This window comes from Eptesicus fuscus, chromosome 5, assembly GCF_027574615.1.
Source record: "Eptesicus fuscus isolate TK198812 chromosome 5, DD_ASM_mEF_20220401, whole genome shotgun sequence".
NCBI lineage: Eukaryota > Metazoa > Chordata > Mammalia > Chiroptera > Vespertilionidae > Eptesicus > Eptesicus fuscus.
In genome coordinates, this window is record NC_072477.1 from 72,815,700 (window position 1) to 72,840,963 (window position 25,264).

The 25,264-nt window shown below is 40.9% G+C and overlaps 1 protein-coding gene across 1 annotated transcript in view; it reads left to right on the forward strand.

Moving 5' to 3' along the window:
• Nucleotides 1–5,453: 5,453 nt before the first annotated feature.
• The window catches only part of RYR3 (ryanodine receptor 3), a 393,437-nt gene continuing 373,626 nt past the window's right edge, over nucleotides 5,454–25,264 (forward strand). Inside the window, exons 1-2 of the mRNA XM_054715636.1 lie at nucleotides 5,454–5,522; nucleotides 7,674–7,906. Coding sequence (XP_054571611.1) covers nucleotides 5,454–5,522; nucleotides 7,674–7,906 — 302 coding nt within the window. The remainder of the gene's footprint in view (nucleotides 5,523–7,673; nucleotides 7,907–25,264) is intronic.

Here is a 25,264-nt window from a genome sequence, read left to right on the forward strand (position 1 = left end):
TGCCTTGTGGAGGCTGAGTCTTGCGTTGAGAGTCTCCCAGAGTATGATCAGCTCCTCCCAGGGAAAGCAGAAGTCTGCTCAGCTGCTAACCAGGAGAGAGTGTGGAGGCATTTCCCATTCTGACATCTCATTTACTAGTAGGTCCAAATCATGTTTAATTGAGACTTAAGAGTAGGATATGACTAGACAGAAAACACTTTACTCTGAGGCTACCTAATCTAACACTGAAGAGATGCACTGGTTGAACAAGAAAAGAACCCTGAAAGACTGCAGGAGGCCAATCTTTATGCATGTTTCTATGTGACTTATAAAACACCCTGACCAGAGGAGACTAGGAGACTTACTAGAAAAATGAATAAATATTTCTAAAGAAGGGAACAAAGAAAAAGCTTTGAAAGTGAAATTTGAAGGTGGCTGAACACTAAATGAAATAAGGAAATGTACATAAAATATCAATCATGAGCAGGAGTTTCTATAGATAGTGACAAAATAATGAAGGAACCTTTTGCTGATGGAGCAAAGGTGAGATTTATTCAGAAGTCAATTATTTCTGTAGTCTTACCCTTTCAATGTAATTGGGCTCCTGAAGAAAATCAGAGAATAAGGGAACCGAGGGCACAGAAATATGATTGTAGGCCTCATTAGGTGATAGATGATGACAGGTGATAGTACTTTTCATGCGGTAAGCTCCTGAGGACAAATGACTTTGTTTTGGTGGCCCTTTCTGATGGATTGGAAGTGGCTGCCTCGAGTGTGGAGAGAGAATGTGGTGATGGATTATCCACACCTTCCAGAGGTTCAGAAAGGGAAGTAGTTGTGACTTAAGGGTCTGAGAAGAATGTCCTGGGGAGAGTTGCAATGCTCAGAATATTTGATATACAAGGTAAGGTGTTACTTATTATTATACAACAAATTACCTGCAAACTTAGGGGCATAAACAACAAACATTTATACTTTCCCAATTTCTGTGGGTCAGAAATCTGAATGTGGCTTTGCTGGATCCTCCGATCCCAGGTCTCTCACAGGCTAAATCAAGTGTTACCAGGGTCCATAGTCATCTTGGTGTTCATCTGTTTGACTGGGGGAGGATCCGCCTATAAGCAGACTCACCTGGCTGTTAACAGCTTCTGATCCTTGCTGACTATTGACCACATTAGCAGTTTCTGACCACATGGACCTCTCAATGTGGCAGCTGTCACTCACCAGAGAGAGCAAGAGAGGACATGCAATATGGAAGCCACCATCTCTTTGTAACCCAATCTTGGAAGTGATATCACACCATTTTTTTCTGTATTCTTTCATTCAAAGGAAGTCACTAGTTCTAGCCAAACTCAAGCATCAGGGAATACATGAGGGTGTGAACCCCAGGAGGTAGGAATCACTGGAGGTCATCGGAGAGGCTATTTATGAGACAGGATATTGAATATATTAAAGAAATACACTTGTTTTCTCAGTAATATATTTTAAAATGTAACAGTGCAATGTGTAGTCCCATACTGAATATAAAAATAATACAAATGCCATAATAAAAGTAGAAGAATTATGATAGTTTCCTAAAGTTTAATATCAGATTGTTTTTTGGATAACATCAAGAGCATGGATGTTTGTTTGTTTTTAACAAACTTTATTTTCTTTTTTATTTTTCAATTATAGTTTACACTCCGTATTATTCTGTATTACTTTCAGATGTACAGCAAAGTGGCCAGAAAATCATGTATCCACCTGACCACATACATAGTTATCACAATGTTATTGACTATATTTCCAATGTTATAATCTACATATCTGTGACTATTCTGTAACTACTAATTTTTACTGTTTAACTCCTTCACCTTTTTCACCCAGCCACCAAATCCCCTCCCCTCTGACAACTGTCAGTCTGTTCTCTGTATCTATGAGTCTGTTTCTATTTTATTTATTTGTTTATTCTTTAGATTCCACATATAAGTGAAATCATATGGTATTTGTCTTTCTCTGTCTCACTTATTTCACTTAGCATAATACCCTCTAGATACATTCATGCTGTTACAAACGATAAAATTTCATTCTTTTTTATGGCAGAGTAATATTCCACAGCTTTTTAATCCATTCATCTATTGATGGGTGCTTGGTTGCTTACATATCTTGGTTATTGTAAATAACACTGTAATTAACATAGGGGTGCATATAGTCTTTCAAATTAGTGTTTTGAGTTTCTTCAGATATATTCCAGAATTGGAATTGCTGAGTTATAAGGCAATTTCATTTTTAATTTTTTGAGGAAACTCCACATTGTTGTCCATAGTGGTTGCACCAATCTGCATGCCCAGCAACAGTATACTAGGGTTCTCTTTTATCCATATCCTCACCAATCCTTGTTGTTTGTTGGGAAAATAGGACAGATAAATGCAAAAAGAAAGTAGACCCTTTCTTACACAGCATACAAGAATAAACTAAAAATTGATTAAAGACTTAAATGTAAAACTCAAAACCATAAAACTGCTAAAGAAAATATAGGCAGTAAAATCTTGGACATTTCTCTTAATATTTTTTTCTGATATATAACCTTGAGCAAGGGGGGAAAAAAAAGAAAAAATAAGCAAACGGGACTACATCAAACTAAAAAGTTTTTGCACAGCAAAGAAACCATCAAAAAAAAAAAAAAGATAACCTACTGAATGGGAGAAGATATTTGCCAATGATACATCTGATAAGGGGTTAATATCAAAAATGTATAAATAATTCAAGACAACATCAGAAAATAAACAAATAGACACTTCTCCAAGGAGAGCGTACAGATGTCCAATAGACCTATAAAAAGATGCTCAACATCACTAGTCATCAGAGAGATGCATATTAAAACCACAGTGAGATGCACCTCACACCTATCTGCATGGCTATCATCAAGAGCATGGACATTTTGACAAGGAGTGAGGGAGTAGTTCAGCAACTTTGGAACATGGATCTCTTTGCTCCAAAGATTGGATGCCCATGCTGGCATAAAAGGAAGGTATTCAGCCAGAAGGAAGCATAAAGACACTGACATTTTTAGAGGAGGGGGACAAAGGGCAATTGGGAAGTGCAATAGGTTGTGGATTAGGTGGAGAAATAACCAAAAGGAAATTCAACCTATTTTGAATGTGTACTTATGGGCAGTCCTACCATTCCCTACTAGAGAGGAAAGTATCCCCAAGATCCCTCTCACCTCAATCCACTCATCCTTACTGTGACTGAAGCATTGAGACCTAGAGAGAAGATGAGGCAGCAGGGAGCAAGTTCTGTTGACACCTTACAAACAGAAGAATGCCAGGGCATCACCCACCCTACATGGCCTCTCCCAAGCAGGGGTTTGTGGGCTCAGGCTGACCAAGAATCTGAGATTCTCTGATGCCCTTCTGCTCAAAGAAGACATCCACCTATATAATTAGATCTTGAGTCTGTCGGCTAAGAGTCTGATGGTGAGTTTATAACACACTAGAGACCCGGTGCATGAATTTGTGCATCAGTGGGGTCCCTCGGCCGGGCCTGCGGGATTGGGCTGAAGCCAGCTCTCTGACATCCCCCCTGAGGGGTCCTGGATTGTGAGAGGGTGCAGGCCAGGCTGAGGGACCCCACCGGTGCACGATTGGAGCCAGGGAGGGACGCAGGAGGTTGGCCAGCAGAGGAGGGACCATGGGAGGGCTCCAGGGTATGTATGACTTGTCTCACTCAGTCCTGATCAGCTGGACCCCAGCAGCAAGCTAACCTACAGGTCAGAGCATCTGCCCCCTGGTGGTCAGTGCACATCATAGCGAGCAATTGAGCGGCCTTAGCATATCATTAGCATATTACATTTTGATTGGTTGAACCAACTACTGGATCACTGGACACTTAGCATATTAGGCTTTTATTATATAGGATAATCAATTCCTAAGGCTCAGAGGCAAAGAGGAGAGGGACTGGATTCCACCAAGCCCCGCCATGTGTGCATGAAGCAAAGGCCCTCCAACCCCTGTCCTCATCTGAAGCTGCCCTAAGTCAAATATTTCCCCAAAGCAGTTTACAGGGCCCGGAGCGCAGAGAGGAAACTACTTGGAAGGTATTGAGCCAGAAGTGGCCTTGCTTATTACTGGATAGAGTGTAGCAAGGCCTGGTCTCTTAATGCATTTGTTTGAATACAGTGGCAGTTTATGGGCTAATATGTAGGCTTTATTCAGATGGCAGAGCCCAGAGGATCTCACCTTTGAGAAGCACTCAGTCCTGGTCGGGCCCAGTTCACACATAGTTGCCAGAAAAGAAAAGCCTTCCAGAATCCATGTTCTGAACCACAGGACTGTATGTCCGTACATCTCCTTCTCTGGTAGCTTCTCGCTACTCCGAAGTAAGATGCATATATCGTGATTCTCCAGCTCACAAATTCAAGTGCCTATGCCCATCCCCTTTGAGACTTGCAGTGATCTCTGAAAGAAGCAGAATAAAGATGCCCTGTAGCCCTTACCAGAGACTTGTTGAGGTGGCTGAGGCAACCTGAAGCTGGCAGAAGAGAAGCAGAGATGAGCTGACTTTTCTCTTGATTCATTCCAGCAGACCTAGATTCTTATTTCATCTCTACCACTGTGTAGATAGGGGTGAATGACATATACTGTGAACCCTATTAGTTTTGTTACATATAAAATGCATGTGAGGTTATTGTTAGTATTTCATGAAGTTCTGTTTATATAGTGCCTCTCACAGAACGGGCTTATACAGGCATTCAATAAATGGTGGCTTCCTTCATCTTTTCCCCAGCAGTTAGCAATCGCTGGCAGTCATTGCCTCAAACCTGCACCCTATTCTGTTCCTCTCCATCCCATCCTACCTCCATACACCTTTCAGATAGTAACAGTTCCATTTGCCTAGTAGAGGTTCAAATATAGAAATTGAATAGAAGCATGCCACTGGCTGAATAGCTCTGTTAGAAGTTGTCAGGAATGTCAGGAAAGAGGAGTCCAAATTTAAACACAAAACAAAACTTGGAAAAATAGACTGCACATCAGATGAGGAGGCAGACAAACAGGTTACATTAACTCCGTGATTATTAATGCGTCCGTGACTTGGCTGAGTGGAAGGGAGCCCAGAAGATTTAGAGGCCAGAGATCAAGTCCAGACAGGAGCTAGGGGTTACAGGGCAAGGACAGTAGGATCCCAGGCAGACCGGGAGACTAAAAAATAAAGTTAAAGGCTAACAACTTGACTTATTTCTATTTATTCTTGTCCTGTGTTTCACAGTTTATAGAATGCATCTCCACACAAGGTTATGTACCTCTCACAATAGTCTTTGACTTGGGCATTATTAACTTCACTTTGTAAGTAAGCCTCATTGCAGTAAGGACTTACCCAAAGCCAGGCAGCTAGCAAGTAATCTAATCAGTTCTCAAGCCGGGGACTTTGGAATTTCATTTTGGTTCTTTTTCTATTAAATCATGATCACAGACTTAATCAAACTGTCGAGGGCAATGGACGTCTGGTTGGAGGACAGGAAAGGGCCTTTGTACTCCAGCAATCAACGAGAACTGGAGTGTGGGGTGAAACCTTATGGGTCAGGGCATGTTTATTTGTCTCTTCCCTAGAATTAGAACTGACTTCAAAGAATGAAAATGATCTAACCTTTATTTGGATGGGGCATAAAGACAGTGGAACAGTTGTTTCTGGTTGTTTTTTGAGTCAGTCTTGGTGGGTGTCAATACCCAGGGTGCTGGCAGTTCAGTGTAGGACAGAAAAAAGACTTCTTTTCCTTTAACCTCCAAAAGCAGGACTGATAGGGTAGGTTTAGGTCAGTAATCTATTTAGGGGATTATATATTGTTTAGGTTTCAAGGAGCATCTCACTTGTAAGAAAAGCAACCAAAATAAAACAAAAAACACTAGGGGGGAGGTGAGGGCATGTGCTTGGTGGAGGAGGTGGCAGGGGAGAGGTCAATGGGGAAAAAAAAGGACACTGGTGTAATACTTTAAACAATAAAGAATTAAAAAAATAAATAAAACACTAGCCCAATTTTTTCTTCTAATTCATGGTTGTAACTTTGGAGCCATCAGTGATACATCTGTAAAGAGCAGATTAGTATATTGTTATAAAGAGACATAGACCCTTGAATTCTGCATATTCATAAAGGGCTTCAATAAAATAATAGTAATAAAAACAAAATACTATTATCAGTTGAGTGCTTGCTATGTGCAAGTACTGTTTCAAGGGTTTTATATTTACCAACTCATTTAATCTCAAACAATGCACAAAGAAATTATTATTTACATTTCACAACTGAAAAAAAAAATTTGAGGCAAGAAGTAAACACAGTTTGCCCAAGGCTACATGACTCAATTCAGAGATAAGCTTCCAACCCAGCCAGTCTGACTTCAGAGCCTGGTCCTCTTCTCTGCTCTGCTATAATGGATTTCATATGAAAACCAAAGTAGCAAAATCACTCAATGCACAAGATAGACTTTAAAAACATCTCAGTGCTTGAACCATGATTACATAAACACCTGAAGCAAAATGCATTAGTGCCAATGGAGGCTTTCTCTCTCTGGATGTGTAACTTATCATATGAACTCTCCAGAGTCACAGAGCCCAGGGCACTTTGCTCTGTCTTCTTTTCTCTCTTCAAAGACTCCAATGAGGTTTGCTGCTATTGAAACTAGAATTTTCTTCCTGGGGTCAAAGACTTGAATGGTAGGTTATAGCTTCAAAGGGGAATATAGTGAAGCAACAAGTTTTATCTCAAAGCTCTAAATATACTAAGACTTTTATTAAAACATCCATTTGTCAACTTAAATTGAAGAAAGTTGAGAAGGTTAAGTGCCATCTTAAAAGCAAGTCTTGTAGGAAAAAACAACAACAAACCCTTAACTACTATTCAGATAGCTTTTAGGCATTCAGTACCCATTTATCTGTGATCCTGGCCCAGATGCAGCTGATTCTGCAAGTTTTTTCCAGTGGTTACCTTTAGCTGTTTGGGGGCCTTTTATAGCCTCCTTCTCTAGAGCAATCTCTCCATAAAACATATGATATCGCAAGTGGTAGACAGCATCTGCTCCCATGATGGCCTGCATGAGAAAGTCCTATATGCTAATTGCTTATCCATAAAAAGGCAGAAATCTCAAGTAGAACATATGACAATTCTCTAGGTTTAATGTGAAAAGGACCAACTGGTATAGTATAAACAATGACAATTTAGCCTCCCTAAAAACGTGCATCTGTATGCAGATGTTGACTGCCTTTATATCACAGACCCTGCTATTTTTGGAAAATGAGCAGGCGGTGTTGCACTGTCCTTGTGCTTCTGCAATAGTCACATGGATTTTAGTTCATGAATTTTTACCTAAAGGAAAAGGAATGAGGGTGTTATTGCTAAAGGAAGCAGTAGCTTCATAGTTGAGAGGCAAACATATGCTTAACTTGCACATAAAGGAACACACAAATGATTAACCCTTTGGCTCAGCTGGAGAGGAACCAGTCTGACGTGGCCTCGCCTTTCCATTGTCTCCTTTCTGAGGGTCTCTAGGTAAATGAGTGACTCATTTTGAATGAGCTTTTGCTGGGTTCTTGTCAGACTGAGGCTTGGAGGGTAGAATTGCCCCTGAAAATTGGCAATAAGTCAGAATCTGAACAGGCATCATGGGAATTTGACTTAAGGCTAGGAGACATCACCTCATCTGGTCCTTTGGTTCTTTCTGAAGTTGGGGTTCACTCGACAAAGTGAAGATACTGGAGAATTGAAAAACAGGGCTCCTGAGAGCAAGGAGTTTCCAGCAAAGAGAAGACTGGAGGCGAAGAAACCAGAGTTAGACTGCCGAGCACTCTCAGTCAAAGTGCTGGCATGCCCCAGAGATATTGTGGGCTCGGTTCCAGATTACCACAATAAAGTGAGTATTGCAGTAAAGCAAGTTGTAATCGTTTTTGCTGTTGGAGGGTACCGTGCAATCAATTTGTAAAGATTGCAACATCTGTGATGCACAAGAAAGCACGGTGCAGTAGCACGAGGTATGCCTGTAACTGGCCAGACTAGGCAGCTAGGCACTCGTTTGTAAGACTTGGTTTAAACCAGCCTGTTACTCCATTGCATGTAACCTTGGCCTTTTCTTTTCACCTACTTTGCCATCCAGTGACCTGGCCTAAATACTAAAAGGTAGAAATTAAATTGTGACTATATCAGTGTAACATGCTGAGTTTAATCTTAAGATCCTGGACCAACTAAGCTCTATCATCCATTCACTGGGAATTTACTGGACACCTCCTCTGTGCAAGGCCTTTTTCTAGGCACACAGATGAATCAGATATAGTCCCTGTCTTCAGTTATCTAACAGCCAACAGAGGGAGGCAGACAAAGCTGCAAAGAGTACTACAGAAGTATGTGATGGGCCTTTCCAGATCGGGTGAAGTGCATGATGTCTTAGAAAATGAGGAGTGTGATAGAGACAGGAAATCTAGGCTAAAACAGTGTTTGCAAAGGCTTAGAGGTAAAAGAAAAAACTTGTCACTTCAGCTAGTAGCTCCAGAGGGCTGAAGGTTAGGATTGCAATGGCGGGGGGGCCTAAGGAGGGAGAGGTAGGAACTGAGGCTGTGGAGCTGAGGGCAGGAGCCAGATGAGGAAGAATTTGAATTCTCTCCATAAAATCTGAGTTATGGGCAAACCACTTGAGATGTTAAGCTCTAGAGTGAGATGCTCAAATTTGTCTTCTGGGGATATCACTCTATCAGGAGCATGCAGAGTGGATGGAGAGGAGTGAACAGAAGGCCAACCTCAGTAAGGAATCCATTGCAATTCTAGGGGCAAGGGCAATGGGAATGGGGAGGAGGAGCAAAGTAAAGGAAATTCTAATTGGATATGCAAGAGAGAGGAGCTGTAGATGACTTCCAGACTTCTGCCATGGGTATGTGGGTGAAGGATGATGCCTGTCAACCATACAGGGAGTGGAGAAGGAACAAGTCTTGGAAAGGGAAGATAATGAGTTTTGGGTGAATTGACCCACAGTGAGTCAGGGATATCCAAATGGAGAACAAGCAGCCTTCATTCTAACATAGGGATCTGGTGCTCAGATAAGAGAGATTGAGGAGTCATCAGTGAAGGAGGTATGAGTTGAAACCAGTCATTTGGATGGAGTCACTAGGTAAACAGTGTGAATAGAGCAGAGGCCTGAGGACAGAGACTAAATGAGAGGTAAGAAGAGGAGAAGTGCAACTGGGAGATCAGTGCATTCCCTTAGAAGACAAAAGAGAAGACTTTTCCAGGAAAATGAAGGTATCGGTAGTGTCCATTGTCACATAGAGAGGTCAGAAAGACAGGGTCAGAAAATTTCCTCAGATATGACAAATAGGAGGTTGGTGGCAACCTGAAGTGTAAGCAATTGACTCTAGGAGCAGAGATATCATTGAACAAATGGATAAGGCTTGGTCACATTGTCACAAAGAACAGGCCCCAGGATCCTGTTCTCTGAATATTAGTTCTAGAAAAAAGTATTAGGCAAAACAGCCTACCTTGTTATAACAAAGAGCTGCAAGAATATGTTATTACCTATTTATTTGCACATAATACCATGCTAAACAGAGTAGAGGGAGAATTAAACACAGTTTATACATTCATGGAGCATGAGTCTCAAGACTCTAAAGTTGGGTAAATGGACCAAAAGTAATCTTTTTTTAATGGCTATTTTCATAGAAAGTGTTCTCATAGAATTCTAATCACTAGATACTTTACAAATCCCAGAAAAGATAGTTCTGTATTGTTTGTAAGTAACTGGAATCCAATTTTGATAATTTATGGTAGTGTTTAACCCTCACTTTCAGTAAGTCCTTTTTCCTATCTTATTTTAGTCTCTTCAGATATATTTTTTAGGGCTACCCTGTCTCATTTTGACCTCAGTGGATAATAGATGGTTGCCATTTTCCATATATTAATCCTTCCCATACTTGCAGGTGAATAATAAATTTACTTTCTGCTGGGAATTCCAAAGGCTAAATAACTCTAATAAAGATTAAAGAATTGATCTTGCAGAATGCCAAGAAGATTAACTAGTTAATGGACAATGACTGTAGGCAGAGCAGGCAAGCATATGACAAGGGAAATTTTAATCAGAAAGAGAAGTGTACAAAATAGTGTTACATCTTTCAGTTGATTTTATGTTCTCTGTTGTTTTTTAAAAATATATATTTTTATTGATTTTTTTTTTAAGAAAGAGAGGAAGGGAAAGGGAGAGAGAGAGAGAAACATAAATGAGAGAAAACATCGATTGGCTACCCCCTGCATGCCCCTTACTGGGGATCGAGCCTGCAACCAGGCATGTGTCCTGATTGGGAATGGAACCAGAGACCTCTTGGCTCAAGGGTCGACGCTCAACCACTGAGCCACACTGGCTGGTTTCAGTTGGGTTTTATGTATATTTGGTGCTTTGCATGTGAATTCTTTGACATTTGTATAGATGAACTCCCAAGAGGTTTGGATTTAATGACTCTTGAGGTGCTCTCCCTCTAAACATTCTGTGATTCCATGTGGACCATTTTTCTTCCTTTATCTTGGTTTGGAGGTTTATTTGCACAGGAAGCCCTATTAATGGCAATGCAGGAGGAATGAGATCATGAGCACTTTCTTAGGATTTTGCTGGTAGAGATGGGTACTGTTTTTGGCTGTTACTGGTGTGGTCTACTCTGTACTGTTTTAGTGGGTCAAGGTTGAATCAGAGCTACAATTAGTGCCCTCCAGGAAAAAATAGGGGCCTTTCTGTATCACTGATCTGCTTTATAGAAAAAGAGCAAATATTGGTGATTAATTCTAAATTGGCTCAAGGACTTACAACCTAAAATTATTAAAGGAAAGGCTCTCAATCCCTAGGACCATAAATACTGCATAGTGAACAGAATGTTGCTTGTGTTCAGCACATGGATAGCTACCTGAAGATGAGCTATGATTTCAAAAGTTTGAAGTATATTCTGTATCATGCAAATTATTTAATAGGTATGATACCAAACGTATATATTTCCTACATTTTGAAAAGAAGGCTAAAATTGTCCTTTCCATATTTCCAGGTAGAAAATATGTGCCTAAGAAAAAGTAAGATGGGCTAACTTTGGAGCATTGTTTAGATATTCTGACTTCTGCCACTGAAAAGGAAATGTGTTATTGAAGAGAGAGCAGGAAACCTTGATTCTTTTCCAAAATCACTGTGAACAGTTCCCTTGTACATGTTGAGGCTCAATTAACCCCAGCTATAAAGCACTTCAATTTCTCTAGGGAATAGAAAGAGTTTTATTCATTCAAAATAGTTTCACTTGCCCTCTTTTGAAGTTATTCACACTTTTCAAGGAGGGTTTAGGAGCGGGTTGGGAAGGGAGAGGAAGGATCCTCAAGTATCATGGCACAGATAGTGCCAGGGACATTGAGGGCATTCCACATTGCTGGTTGGTTGGCTAGTTTTCTGTTTCAAACTTCTTGGTCCATTGTATATTTAGAATTCTCTAGTTTTGGAGAAGTCTGTGAGATATTAGTTTCTCCTGCTTACTTATAGCTGACAGATCATCTTCCTAGTCCCTGAACTCAGGGAAAAATCTTATGAGGCAACATTATAAAGGCTTGGAAAGAAAGAGGAAAGGAGTCAGGCTATGTTCTAGAGCAGAGTGGGGAACGTTCGGCCTGTGGGCTGTATAAGGCCCACAAAATCATTAGGTCTGGCCTTGCCAAGGCATTAGGGGTGAATTATTTAAGTGTCTGACCAAATATAGCAGGCTAATTTTTAAATTAACAATTGTGTATGGCCCGATAATGATGTTATAAATATCCAAATGGCCCTTGGCAGAAAAAAGGTTCCCCGCCTCTGTTCTAGAGGAATACAACTAATGAGGGGCATGCACATGGTATAAGCTTTGTTGATTGGAGGGTCTTGAGTCCATAGTGGCCTCTTTGGGATCCTTGATTAAAAGGAAATGAGGCCGTACCTTATCTTTCCCCCACTATTTTCCTTTTATTGCATCTCAAATGGAAGTGTCTTTTTGTGATTCCATACCTGGAGAGGATATCTGCCAGCCTACTCTGATTTCCCCAGCTGTTACCTCTGACCTGAGTCACCTGGGGAGAGCTTAATTACCTGCACCCAGAACCCCTCCCCAGAGATTCCCATTCATTGGAACTGGGGTGGGGCCCAGGCATCAGTATATTTTTAAAGTGCTCCAGAGGATTCTCATGTGTACATGGGGTTTAGCCCCACTGCTCTACAGTAGAGCCAGGTTTATTTTGTCTCCCTGTAAACTTATCAAAGTCAAGAGAATTTCAGGAAAAAATATAGAATAAAAATGAATTAGTTCTTCCTTTGCTTTCTCCACAAGACAACAAGTGCTTTGTGTCCTAGAGATCTGGGGCTTCTTTTTATCTTGGACTGGAACTGAGACTTTTTTTCCAAAGTCTCATGGAGCTGAAAATTTGGGTGGTCCTAGTGGCGAATGGACCATGAGGCTTGGACAGTGTAAGGCTAAGTGGCCAAACCTGGGAAAGCCTTGCTTCAGAGGATGGAGAGAAAAGTGGGGGTTTCACAGGTAGCAGAGACCTAAAACCCTGCACATATACTCCACCTGGGAGATGGGAGGCCTGTGAGGGCCAAGGTGCATGAGGACCTTGGGTTCCACATTCTCTGTGGCTAATAACATTAAAGAAGCAGTGGATACTTGTCATCAGATGGACCACACAGATCTGGACAAGGGGCATTTCCACAGCAATCTTGATGGACATGCTTTGCTCCAAATTTCATGGAATATGTGAATCTCATGGAATTACGTAGCCATAGGGAGAATAAAGTTTCCCCAAACATGACTGAGATTGAAATTATTGCAAGTAAGGATTCAGAGCCAGACATTGCTGTTTGGAAGTTATCCTTTTTTTTTTTTTTTCATCTGAAGGATCTGGTGTATCTTCTAGTCTCTGTAGCAAAATGAATCAAGTAATGAGGCTTAAATTAATTGAATAACCCCATCTCATAGGCTTTTAATTTTATTGGGTTTTCATTAGCTTTTGGGTTGGCCAAGAGCTCTGAAGACTTTTGTTGCAGGAGGATACTTACATTTTCTTCATCTGTTCATAGGATGTAGTGGTTGCTCGGGAATTTTTATGGCACGGCTTAGGGGTAGGAGTGTGGCCATGATTGGGGAGGGGAGCAGAGAGAATGGCCCAGGGGCTGGAAGTTGTAGCTCATTTGATAGAACATTGAGAAACAGTTGAGTGTTTATCTGTTATTTAAGAAAGAAGAAGCTTCCAGCTGGAGCCTTCCCCCTGCCCCCCAATAAGGTGAGAACTTGAAAAGCTGCATCACTAAGTGGTGGCGGGGAGTGTCAATTATAGGAGCTACTGAAGCACTTTCTTCACAAGAGGAACTTTAGTATAGTTGGAAGAACTTAGGTTTTAAAGTTGCACTGAACTGGATTTAAATAGCCACTTTCTAGCTTTGATGTATTTTTGTATTCTCAGGACCTAGCGGTGCATGGTGTATAATAGGCATTTAATGAATACTTAATAAATTAATGAATAATGGATGCACTGAAAAAATCGCCATCTGACTCCTTGCAGTCACTTAACATATATGAGCCTAGCTGAACTGTCTTTACCTGTAGAATGATATTTGGGCAGGTTTTTTTATTTTTCGTGTGTGTATGTTTTAAGGAATTTATGTTGGGTTTAAAATCTCATTTCTGTTCTTTTATCTTGTTAGAGAGTCTTTAAGTCAAACTGTCATATCATTTTACCCCCTTTTTCTTTTTAAGTACTCGGCAATTATTCTTCCAATGTCCTGATTTTTTACAAATATCTACAAATGTCAGAAGGCAAATAGGAAAGGAGATGAGTCAACTTTGATTTTTGTTTTAATTTCTGTCCAATTTTATTAAGAGAGTCTTAATGGTTAGCCATTATATCAATATGAGACCTCTTTAAAGATTTTTTTTTCTTCTCAATTTTGAAGTTTTTCCAATCCAGGATCAATATCTAACCATTCAGGGGCATGATTTATTCATCTTAATAGCGACTCAAACCGATAGACCTTTTATGGCTTAACCAAAGACACAAGAGGCATCTCATAAGAATGCAAAGGATGCAGCCCTCATTAGTTCCAAAAGTTCATTGGCAGAGTTAGCCTAAGAAAGATAAGGGGGCTGTTTCAAAACACAGGGAATCAAAGATGAACTATTGCATCTGCAACAACATGGATGGATCTTGAGAATATCAAACCAAATCTTTACTGGAGTTGCATTTGCCTAAGAAACTAGTTTCACCAATGCTTTCTCCTGCTAGTCTAAATTTAGAAAGAGACAAATTTTTTTTCTTTTTCTTTTTTAAACCAGACCCTCAGATAAAGATCTTAGGAGCTAAAGAAGGTAAGAAAAGCTTACCTGTTTGCCTGCTGAATTGTCAGACACCCAGATCTCTTAGCTGCAGTTGCCTCAGAAAAATCACTTTCCAGCTGGGAAGTTCTCCTGGCTGGCTCATCAAAACTGTCAGGGAGAGGGAGGATTAATTTTATTATTAGTCCTACAGGTGGACTAATAATAAAATGATAAAATTGACACAAGACTAGATTAACAGGAGAGAAACCAAGTTAATATGTGCACGTGGGAGAATAATAAGATTCTGACATCATAAAATGAGACTCAAAGAAATGATCAAACTGGGCAGCCTTCAATACTTTTTAGACAAAAAAGCAAGAAATTTGCAAGAACTTGACAAAAAAAGTTGCTGCTCATTAGAAAGGAACCTGTGCAAGGTTTGGGCTGGGGAAGTAAATTAGTGAGGGCGTTACAAGGTTTGTTTTTATAGGCTTCTTGACTCTGGATTTTTTAACTCTCCTGATAAGGTTGTCTTTCAGCCCTCAGGAGCAGGGAGGACACCTATCCCTTGGCAGATTTGTTTGCTGCATTTAGGGGAACAGAGGAGAGTCAGAGAGCTCCTCTCACTCCTGCTGCTTCTCTAGGGATTTTAATTCTGAATAATCACTATGCCATTGTGGGATGTCTTGAGGCAGCCTGCCCTGGGCACCAACAGTGGGCATAATGATAACTAATTTGATGAAGATTTTATGAAATATAAAGTGCTTACACCAGTGCCTGGTGCAATCTCCTTATATTTGAGTGGCCTGCCCGCAGATGACTTCCCTTGTGCTGTTTATTCATTGTGTCCTGATAGAAAGAGCCTGGCGGAATCGAAATCCTCAAGTGCAGGCAGTTGCTGCGCACAATAGCCTACTTAACCCCATATGAAACTGAGAGCTAAGCCCTGAGCCCAGCCCCAGGAGGTGGTGTTGAGGAGTCATCCTGTCAGTAGAAATAAGCTTGGTTTTCCAGGGTCCGCTGACTCTCCATGAGGCGGGACCTAGGATCCCTGGCAGTGTCTGGTTTTGATTCCCAGCTTTTGGGGAACCCAGTCTCTAGATTTTCACTTAGATTTGACCCACATTCGGATCCACTATTTCTCCTGACTTTCATTCCTTTCAATTGACAAGCATTCGTGACATGTTTGCCTTCTGGTAGGCATTAGGGATACAAACAAACAAATCCTTTTCTGGATTTGGGGATAGAAACAAGAATTCTGGAAAAGAGGGGTTTAGACAAGAAATCCAAGAGTAACTATGTAGAGGGGACACCTCTAATAGAATCATATACATGGGAACTCTTCCTGGGGCAGAAAAACAGTCAGGGAGGAAACAGAAGTAGCTCAGACATCCCTCCCTGCATTCTCCTCTCTGTCATAGATTTTTCTGGTCTTAAATTATATCATTTCTGCAAACCACAAGCCAGTTTGACTCTGTATGTTCAAAAAGAACAGGGAGGCTCCAGGAGGACAGATCCCTGGCCTGTCTTGTTCACCACTGTACCCCAGGTCATGAGACAGAATCTGGAACATCAGTAGGCATGCAAATACTTTTCTCATGGATGTATGACTTAGTTCTGAATGGACCTGGAAGAAATGGATGATTTTTAAAGAAATGAGTCCTGGACAGTTCATACGGCTTTATGTACCATTCAATTATAAAAACACTTCTTTTGCCTTTTAAGTGATCTGTTTTCAAAGACTTACCCATCTAAATGTCAGCCCATTAAATTCATTAAGATCTACTAACATTATCAGCATCCTTTTTGAAAAAGGCACAGTGTTCATAGCTATTAGATTTTGTGTGGAAATTGCTGCATGCTTTGTTCTGGCTTTCAGTAAATTGGTGTGATTATGCACATACACAGAGTATCTGAGTGTGTCCTACATGTTGCGTATTTTCATTTCATTTCTTTTTTCTACAAATCTTAAAGGAGAAAATTCCCAAAAGTACCCTGCCTGAGGCACTGCCTTATATAAGTAAAAAGAACATCAATACTTACTTGATTCTCTAGAAAGAAGAGCAGTTGGTAACATGGCTCACTCCCGTAAGCATAGGTATTGTCAGGAGATCAGGCTATAAGTGGGTGGGCTGTCACAGGTCAATTGCATGGCCAAGGGAAGGAACTATGCCTCAACTTAGAAGCCAAAGGTCCAGGAACCATTGATATAAGTAAAGGAAATTTACTTAAAAGTAAAGAATAAATCTAATAACATAAAAATACAGGTATCATTGTGCAGTTTCATCAAGGTCTCTCAGTAGTGCTGTGGTAGAATCAGAATGCTCTTTGTGTCTTTCTGGGGTCACAGGGCTTAGATTGCATCAAGGTGGAGACTCAGTGCAAACATCAGCATTTATAATATAAAACTGGGAAGTTGAAGCTTCCTGGTCAAATCTCCTTTATAAAATCAGGTTCAGGACAATGTTAGATCCAGAGACCTGAATTTTCCTCCTGTAAGTTTATTATCAACCCTTGCTACCTTTGAGGTTAGACATGGACCATTGTGATTTGCATTAGTATTTTTCCCCATTTGTTCCTCTCCCTGAACGATATGCCTAAAGGAGAAAGAAACCAAAGGAGTGTGGGCATGCACCTAAGTGTGGTCACTACCTGATGTGTTCTCATTGGGTTGGGATAGAAGTATTCAAAATACTGATATTACAATTCTATAGAAAACCTTTTTGTAGCAGTTGGAAGAAATTGATTTTTTAAAAGAAAAACATCTTATGGGCCTGAAATTCCCTTGGTACCAACCAAGTCACTATTTGTCTATTCTATGAGAATAGAAAATTTTACAAATTGACCATTGTTTCTAGGAGGACATGTTGTAGGCCACTGAATTCTTCCATGTCAAGTAAGGGCATGTTTGACATGACAGGGAATTAGTTACATATGTAAACCCTAGTACCTGCTTGTCTCTCTAATCAATTTAGGGCAAGGCATGTGTATCTCTTAGCTCGCTTCACTGCAAGTTCCGAAGGGATCCATCCATGGGAGAGGCTGAGTAGATTTTATAATCAAGCCCCAAACTCTGCCTTCTTGGCAATGGGGAGAGGTATAAAGAGAGAACAGAACCTTCCTCTGGTTGCTAGAGCAGAAAGGGTCCTACAGGCTGTGGGTCCCTCCAGCAGAGACTGAGGATTGTTTGTCACTTCCCATAAAGAAATAAAAGAGTATAATGAATTCATAAATTTTTGTGGGCATTGTACTTAATAGAGAGAAAAATGAGTAGTCTATCATTCTGTAACTATTTGAGTGCCTACCATGTACTGGGCATTGTTTTAGGCATTGGGGATATAGTGGTGAGCAAAACAGTGTCCACGAGTGTTATCTATACTAATAATGGAGAAATATGCAAATTGTCCGGGATGCCGTCACAGTAACAGTAACGACCAAAGAGCAGGCTGCATGGGGCGACCAGGCTGGCAGGAGGGTTAGTGAGGGACGATCAAACGAATGAACAGCAGGGGCAACCAGGCCAGGGGGGGGCATTTGGGGGCGACCAGGCCAGCAGGGGGGGCAGTTAGGGGCGATCAGGCAGGCAGGCATGAGCAGTTAGAAGCCAGCAGTCCTGGATTGTGAGAGGGATGTCCGACTGCTGGTTTAGGGGGATTGGGCCTAAACCAGCAGTTGGACATTTCCCAAGGGGTCCTGGATTGGAGAGGGTGCAGGCTGGGCCGAGGGGACCCCTCCCCCATGCACGAATTTCATGCACTGGGCCTCTAGTGTTCTAATAAAGGAAAAGAGAGATAAGAAACAAGTAAATATATATTCTTAGGTGGTAAGTGAAGTTGGAAAAAAAGGCACTGAGCAGATCCTAAAGGAAATGAGGAAGGGAGCCCTACCAGTATCTGGCAGAAGAGCATTATGGGCAAAGGGTTTGAAGAAGAGTCATGCTTCAAAGATTTGAACTCCTAGAAGGAGGCCAGTGCAGCTGACGCTAAGCAAGCAAAAGAATGATGGAAGAGAGATTGTGGAAAGCGGGAATATTTTCAGGACCTCATAGATCACAGAAAGAATTCTGCCTTTTTCCTGAGTAAGACGAGAAGCCACTGGAGAGTTCTGAGTAGTGGAGATTTCAGTTATATTTTCAAAACCTCCCTCTGGATACAGTATAGAGAAGAAATATGAGTGGGAAACAAGTTCAGAGGTGATTGCAATAATCGTGATAATAGATGATGGCAGGAGCCAAGTGGTGGTGAAGAGGATGTAAGGCGATCCAATTGGATGTATTTTGAAGCTAGAATGGGTAGGATTTGTGGATGTGAGGGGAGGAGAAAAAAGGGGGTCAATATGACTCTAAGATGTTTTCCATTTTTAAAAAATCTTTTTTTTTCCTGAGCCACCTGAAGAATGGAGTTGTCATGTCTTAATATAGAACAGACTACAGGGAGAACATACTTGGGAGAGATGATCAGGAGTCAGATGTTGCACATACTGAACTTGAGATGTCAATTAGACACCCACATAGAAATGTTAAATAAGCAATTGGAGATAATGAGTCTGGAGTTCAGAGAAGTTTGAGCAAATTTGAAAATTATGCAAAAGATACAAATTTGAGTGTCCTCCATATACACATGGTTTTCAAAGCCATGAGATCACGAGGGGGGCAGTACAGGTAAAGAGAAGCCTGAGGAGTAGCCCTGGAGCACTATTTCAGCATTGAAGAGGGGAATGTAAGGATGAGCCAGCCAAGGACACTGAGAAGGAGCTGCTACTATACAGGAGGGAAAAGCAAAAGAAAGTATATTCACCCTATAAGACAAATGAGTAAAGTATTTAAACAAGAAAGGAATTATAGAGTATATCATCTTTGTCTCTTGGGATTCTGAAATTTCTATTTCACTAAATTTTGCAACAATCAATGAATAGCAAAGAACCAGAAATTGGAGCCACTCTTAATTTTTGACTAATTCAAAAACAATAAGAATTTCTAAAGATGTCCCAGGGACACAATATATTGTCAGTCTCTGAGAACTGGACATGAGACTAGTTAGCCTCTTCCTTTATGTATAACCTTTGGCTTCATAATTTTTAAAATTATATTAAGAATATTTGTGTGTCTCATGAGCCATTGTGGAAACAAAAGGGTATAATAGATCCCTTCATCTAATCCCGACTATTTCCATGTTGGCATCCCAGACACTATGAGTAAGAAAATGTGAAAAAGGATCTTTATTATGCAATTTGATGCATAATTATTTTGTTAATTGTATTAGTTGTTTTAAAAAATATATAGTTCTTTCATTATTTTCACAAATATTTGTGCTTTTCTACTCAGTACCAAACACTATGCTAGACACTGAGAGTTCACAGAGAAATGAGAGTCTCCTGCCCCCAGGAGCTCAGAATCTAAGGAAGCAAATAGTCAAAATGATTGCTATTTAGAATATACAAGTAGCCACCTGTGTCATTAATCCTTATGGAAAAGTGGGGATAAATAGTCTCATCATCCAAAAGCCCTTATTTTTTTCAAGAGGTGCTTTTGAGAAAAGTCTTAGAATGAGCTCTTTCACCTATGTCTTTGTTATATGCTAAATATAATTTAGCATCAGTTCTCTAAAATTATCCCTGATGTTCAAGATGAGTGGCTAAGACACATCTTCCATTTTTAAAGCAATAAATGACTATGGATTTTCCTCTGCACTTAAATGTGGGCCATGAAATCTGCTGGCCTGCACTCTGTCCCACGTGCTCCCTGCTCACGAGCTTCTTGGTACCAGTGATGTGCAGATCTAACTATAGGGCTGTCATCAGCTGCAGAATGATCTACCTTAAATAGGACTGTCAGCCATTTTGTTTTGCTCCAAAAAAGTTCTTTACAGATGACCCAGAGAGAAGAGAGAGAACCACGGTGTCCCTAGCCATCAACTCAGAGATGGCAAACAAGCTTGTTCTGGCCTTGGGCTATGAGCCAGGGTGTAAGAAAGAAGCGACAGGGATAGAATAGGCAAGTTCCATTCATTTTCAAGTTATAGCTAGAGGAGGGCTATAGTAAAAGCTTTACTTTGTCAGAGCTGACCTGTGATAATAATATGAAATCTAAGCAAAGAGAGCCAAAGACTGTATATTCATGTCCAGGGACAATCACTCAACACCATCACAAGCTGAATCTATAACAGGAATAGCTGGTGCTTGCATACTGAATAGCTTGGAGGGATGCTGACATACAATATACATTGGATTTTAATCATTTTCCCCTTCTGCTACAAGTTTTGAGATGATGTTCACTCCTTGTAGTATTGTAGTCATTGGGCACAGAAAAATGTTGTTTTATAGGATTTTTAGCTCCCTGGCTGTTCTCTCTGGCATTGTGTTCTGTGGTTGGGTTACTTTGTAGTGTTGTATGGTCATGTGAGAGGCTGGAAACTATCTATTTTTATCAGCACCATCACCATGCCTTAGAGTCAGGAAGACATGAATTCAGACTTATTGCAAAGATCAGTCTCTTGGGGTTAAGAGAGCCAGTTTGGCACCATGGGAAAGAGGACTGGCTTCCAATTAAGATAGCCCTAGGTTCAAGGTCAAGTTCTATTACTTACGTGCTGCGTCATACACTCTGTACTTCAACCTCTTTATCTCCATTTTGAAAGTATATATATTAGTATGTGATAGGGGGTAGGGGAAGCTGGGGGAAAGGTCAATGGGGGAAAAAAAGGAGATATATGTACTACTATATGTAATACTTTAAACAATAAAATAAAATTTACAAAAAGAAAGTATATATATTAGTACCTACTGATTATAAGGATTACACTGAAATGCATACTATGATGGCACATATAACTTCATTAAATATTCATCCATTAAAATTGCCTAATTCCTCTGAGCTTTGGTTTCCCCTTCTTAAAATAGTTGTGTTGTTGTGAATATTAAACAATCTAGGGGTCATCTCAGCAGAGTGTCCAATATAGAATGAATAGTTAATATCATCTATATATATAAAAGGCTAAGTGACCATCACATCCGAAATAACCGAACAGATGACCAAACAGGCTGTGTGGGGTGACCAGGCTGGCAGGGGGGTTAGTGAGGGGCAACCAAATGACTGAGAAGCAGGCTGCATGGGGTTACCAGGCCCACAGGGGTGGTAGTTGGGGGCAACCAGATCGGCAGGGGGGGCAGTTAGGGGTGACTAGGCTGGCAGAGGGTGCAGTAAGGGGCGACCAGGCTGGCAGGGAGGCACTAAGGGGCAACCAGGCCAGCAGGTGGGGGGGACAATTGGGGGCAACCAGGCCAGTGGAGGGGGGCACTTTGGAATGACTACACCTGCAGGGGGAACAGTTGGGGGTGACCAGGACAGTAGGGGGGCAGTTAGGTGCCATTAGGCAGGCAGGCAGGTGAGCAGTTAGGAGCCAGTGGTCCCGGATTGTGAGAGGGAGTTCGGACATCCCCCAAGGGGTCCTGGATTGGAGAGTGTGCAGGCTGGGCTGAGGGGACCCCCGCCCCCTGTGCACAAATTTTGTGCACCGGGCCTCTAGTTATCAATAATAATAATTAAGAAACAGACTAAAAATGTTTGAAATAAACTCCAAAGCCTCATTATTGCTTATTCCTCATTACTTTTTTATGCCAACATCTGTTCTTTTTTTATTCATTTCTGACTCATCAATGAAACAGTGACCCTTTCCATAATAACTCTTGTTATATGGCTGAGAGTGGAGAAATCTCTTATTTTATTCTTATTCCATATCACAATCAGTCAGCATGTGTTTACCAAACATTATGTTCTCAGCTTGGAAGGGGAAGCAGATTTCTGCTCTAACAGAGTTTATAATTAACTGGCATTACAAGGTAAAAATACACCCATTTAATAAATGACAATTGGATGTGTAATGTGCATAAACTATTATGCTAGTGAGAAATCTGATAAGTGTAAACGTGAACCCGATGTGGACCCTGCCTCCCAGGGTTACAGAGGCAGCTGAGTGGAATAGGAGAGAGGGCACGGATGCAGACTGCATGGACTGCATGAGATCTTAGGCAATTACTTAACTGCTTTGTATAAGGGCTCCCTGTTTGTCAAGTGGAGATAACAGTAGTACCTATATAATAGTATTTATCTGAACTTAAATAGGTTATTGTGCATAAAGTACATTGCCTGTCAGAGAGTCAGAGATCAGTAAATGTTAGCCATTTCAAATTACCTAGTATAGTGGGGATAAGGCATGCATGTAAATAAGCATAATACAAGAGTCTGGTAATATTGTTATGAAAGTTCAGAGAAGAGAGATTACTTGGGTTTCATGAAAGAAGGTGGGATTTGAGCTAAGCTTGGGAGGATAGGTAATATATGAATATGGAAAAAAGGGGCAAAACAGGGCAGCTTTAGAATTAGAGATAGCATGAGTAAAGGTATGGAGGTAGAGAACACCAAGGAGTTCTACTAGTACAGGGAAGAAGTTGGGGAAATACGTAGGAAAGTGAAGGCCATCGAGTGCTAGTTTAAGAATTTTGTATTTGTTATGTGGATAGTGGCGAGAGTGCCATTGTGGATTTTCAGCAGGAAAATGATAAGGTCAGAGCTATCCCTCTGGCAACAAATCAGAGGAAGAATGCTCTGGTGTTATAGAAGCCTTGACTTGGTTTTCAGACCTCCAGTCTCTCCTTCCCCTGGCCCATTTGCTATAGGAGGAAGGGAAAGAGACTCAGAGACAGGAGATGATGTTTGAGTCTGGGTTGCTGAGAGGTTAGGTGTGTCCTTAACAAACATAGGGAGCATAAAAACAGACTGCAAAGGAAACCTGTCAGTGCACTGCGACATATTGAGGTGTTCATAAATCCAGGGACGTAGTTAAGAATAGGTGAAGGTTTGGAACCTTAGAATATCACCAGGTTGGAGGTAAAGATGACATAACAACTCCTGAGAATAAAACTGGAAGCCTAAGGAATGGATGAGCTGGCTAAGGGGAAATGACAAGGACCTACTCTTGGGTAATTCTTATATTTACAGGTGGCAAAAGAAAGAGAACATGGGAAGGCTCCATCAGAATGGTAGGAAAACCAGAGGAATTGAATAAAGGAATGCAGGGGTTTTCAAGAGACAGCATTTTATGGAGGCAGAGCAAGACTTACTTGGGAGACAGTAAGGTAATAGGAATGAAGGAGAGATAAGGCTGGAGGTGGGAGGGAGAACTCAACTGGGTGGGGGGGCACCTTAAAACTCAGTCAGGGACCTTAGAATTCCTTGGTAGAAAGCAGAAAAACCTTTGTGATCTTATAGATATTGTTTCCTGGGGACTTAAGAGATTTTCACCCCTCGCCCTTAAGGATGAGAATGGGTTTGAAAAGTCTTACCATTACTGATTATTGTGCCCTCCGACCTAGCACTTCTTCTCTTTAGTTTGTTTCTCTTTCTCTTATAGATGGGAGGTATAGTTATTTAATATTGACTGAGTTGAATCTGCTGTGGGTACTACAAAAAAGGGAAACATTTTTGGTCTTATTCCAGTGAAATCAGAGTTCAAAAAAGCTAAACATATAGTACAAAAACACATAAATTTTTAGTGGAACAAACCCCCAGAGTTGTGATATTTTCTCTATCAAAAAATCTATCATTCTTCAGAAAGTCAAGAACTATATGATTTCACTCATATGTGGGATATAAAACAGAGCACAACAATTGAACAAATAAGACAAACAAACAAAAACTCATAGTCACAGGCAACAGTATGGGATTACCAGAGGGAAAGAGGAGGTGGGAGAAGGTAGAAGAAGGTAAAGGGGGTCAAATACATGGTGATGGAAGGAGACTTGACTTTGGTTGGTGAACACAATGCAATATACAGGTGATATATTATAGACTTGTGCACTTGAAACCTACATAATCTAATTCACCTAATTTTTTTTATTAACCAAAAATTTTATCAGATATTTTATTGTCATTAAGTGTCAGATAAGTGGTAACTAGGCTGTTGATAAATTTCCAAAGAAGATGTGGAGATTAGCTATCACCTACTTCAAAACATAAGAGTTTTTGCACCTGAGTAAAAAAGTACCAATCTGAATTTGACACTGGGGAATGTGGGGAGAACACAGTCTTCTGGGGTGATACCAAATATGGAAGAATTTGCAGCTAAAGGGGCTTCCTTGGAAATGGTATTCTCTGGAATTCCCATTTTAAACCAATTTCAAAGGCTTGGTTTAAAGCAAAGGGAGAAAGGACGGTAGATCATAGAAGAAGAGGAAGTATACATTGGTACAAGAATGAGTAAACTAGGTAGGACGGGTAGCTGGAGAGGCTTGTGTTCTGTGCTTTACTAGGGAGTGAGAGAAGAAATGAGGTTGAATTAACTTATCCAAAAGGAACTGTGGTGCAAAGATTTCAGTGTTGTGCACTTGAAGGCTCCAGATGTCTGTTTCTTAAAGGTTTGTGGAGATAATAGCTGCTGTCTGGTACAGACTGCCACTCCAGGTGGTGCCTGTAGCCAGGTCAGCACTGAGCATACAGTTCCAGACAGCAGGTGGGGAGCAGTGAAAGTGTTTGGAGAGGGTAAATCTGGCTCCAAGTCCCACACCCATCTGTGTGTGGCCCTGAGTGATGACCTAGGGAAGGACTTGTGCTGGACTGCTCTTCAGCAAATGGTTATTGAGCCAGGGCAGGTTCCCTCATTGCATTAGCTGATTGGCAGCCTGGGTTATGAGGATGTGAATTATAGGACAGGTACATTTCAGAAGACACATAGAGACTCGAAGCAGCTAGTGCAAGGTCAAGCCAAGGTATTTTGGGCTCCTTTGGGTGGAAAGGACATGGGAAATAAGATCATGGAAATAGATTCTTTAGACAAATTCTGAAGAGAAAACTTTTTCGACTTTCACCGGGTCATGAAAGTCTGGCTCACAATCACGCTTCTGTGATTTTCAAATGCCTGTTTATTACGGTGAATTGTGTGTAGGTGTTAGATATTTAATATTTCTCAATAGGGGGTCC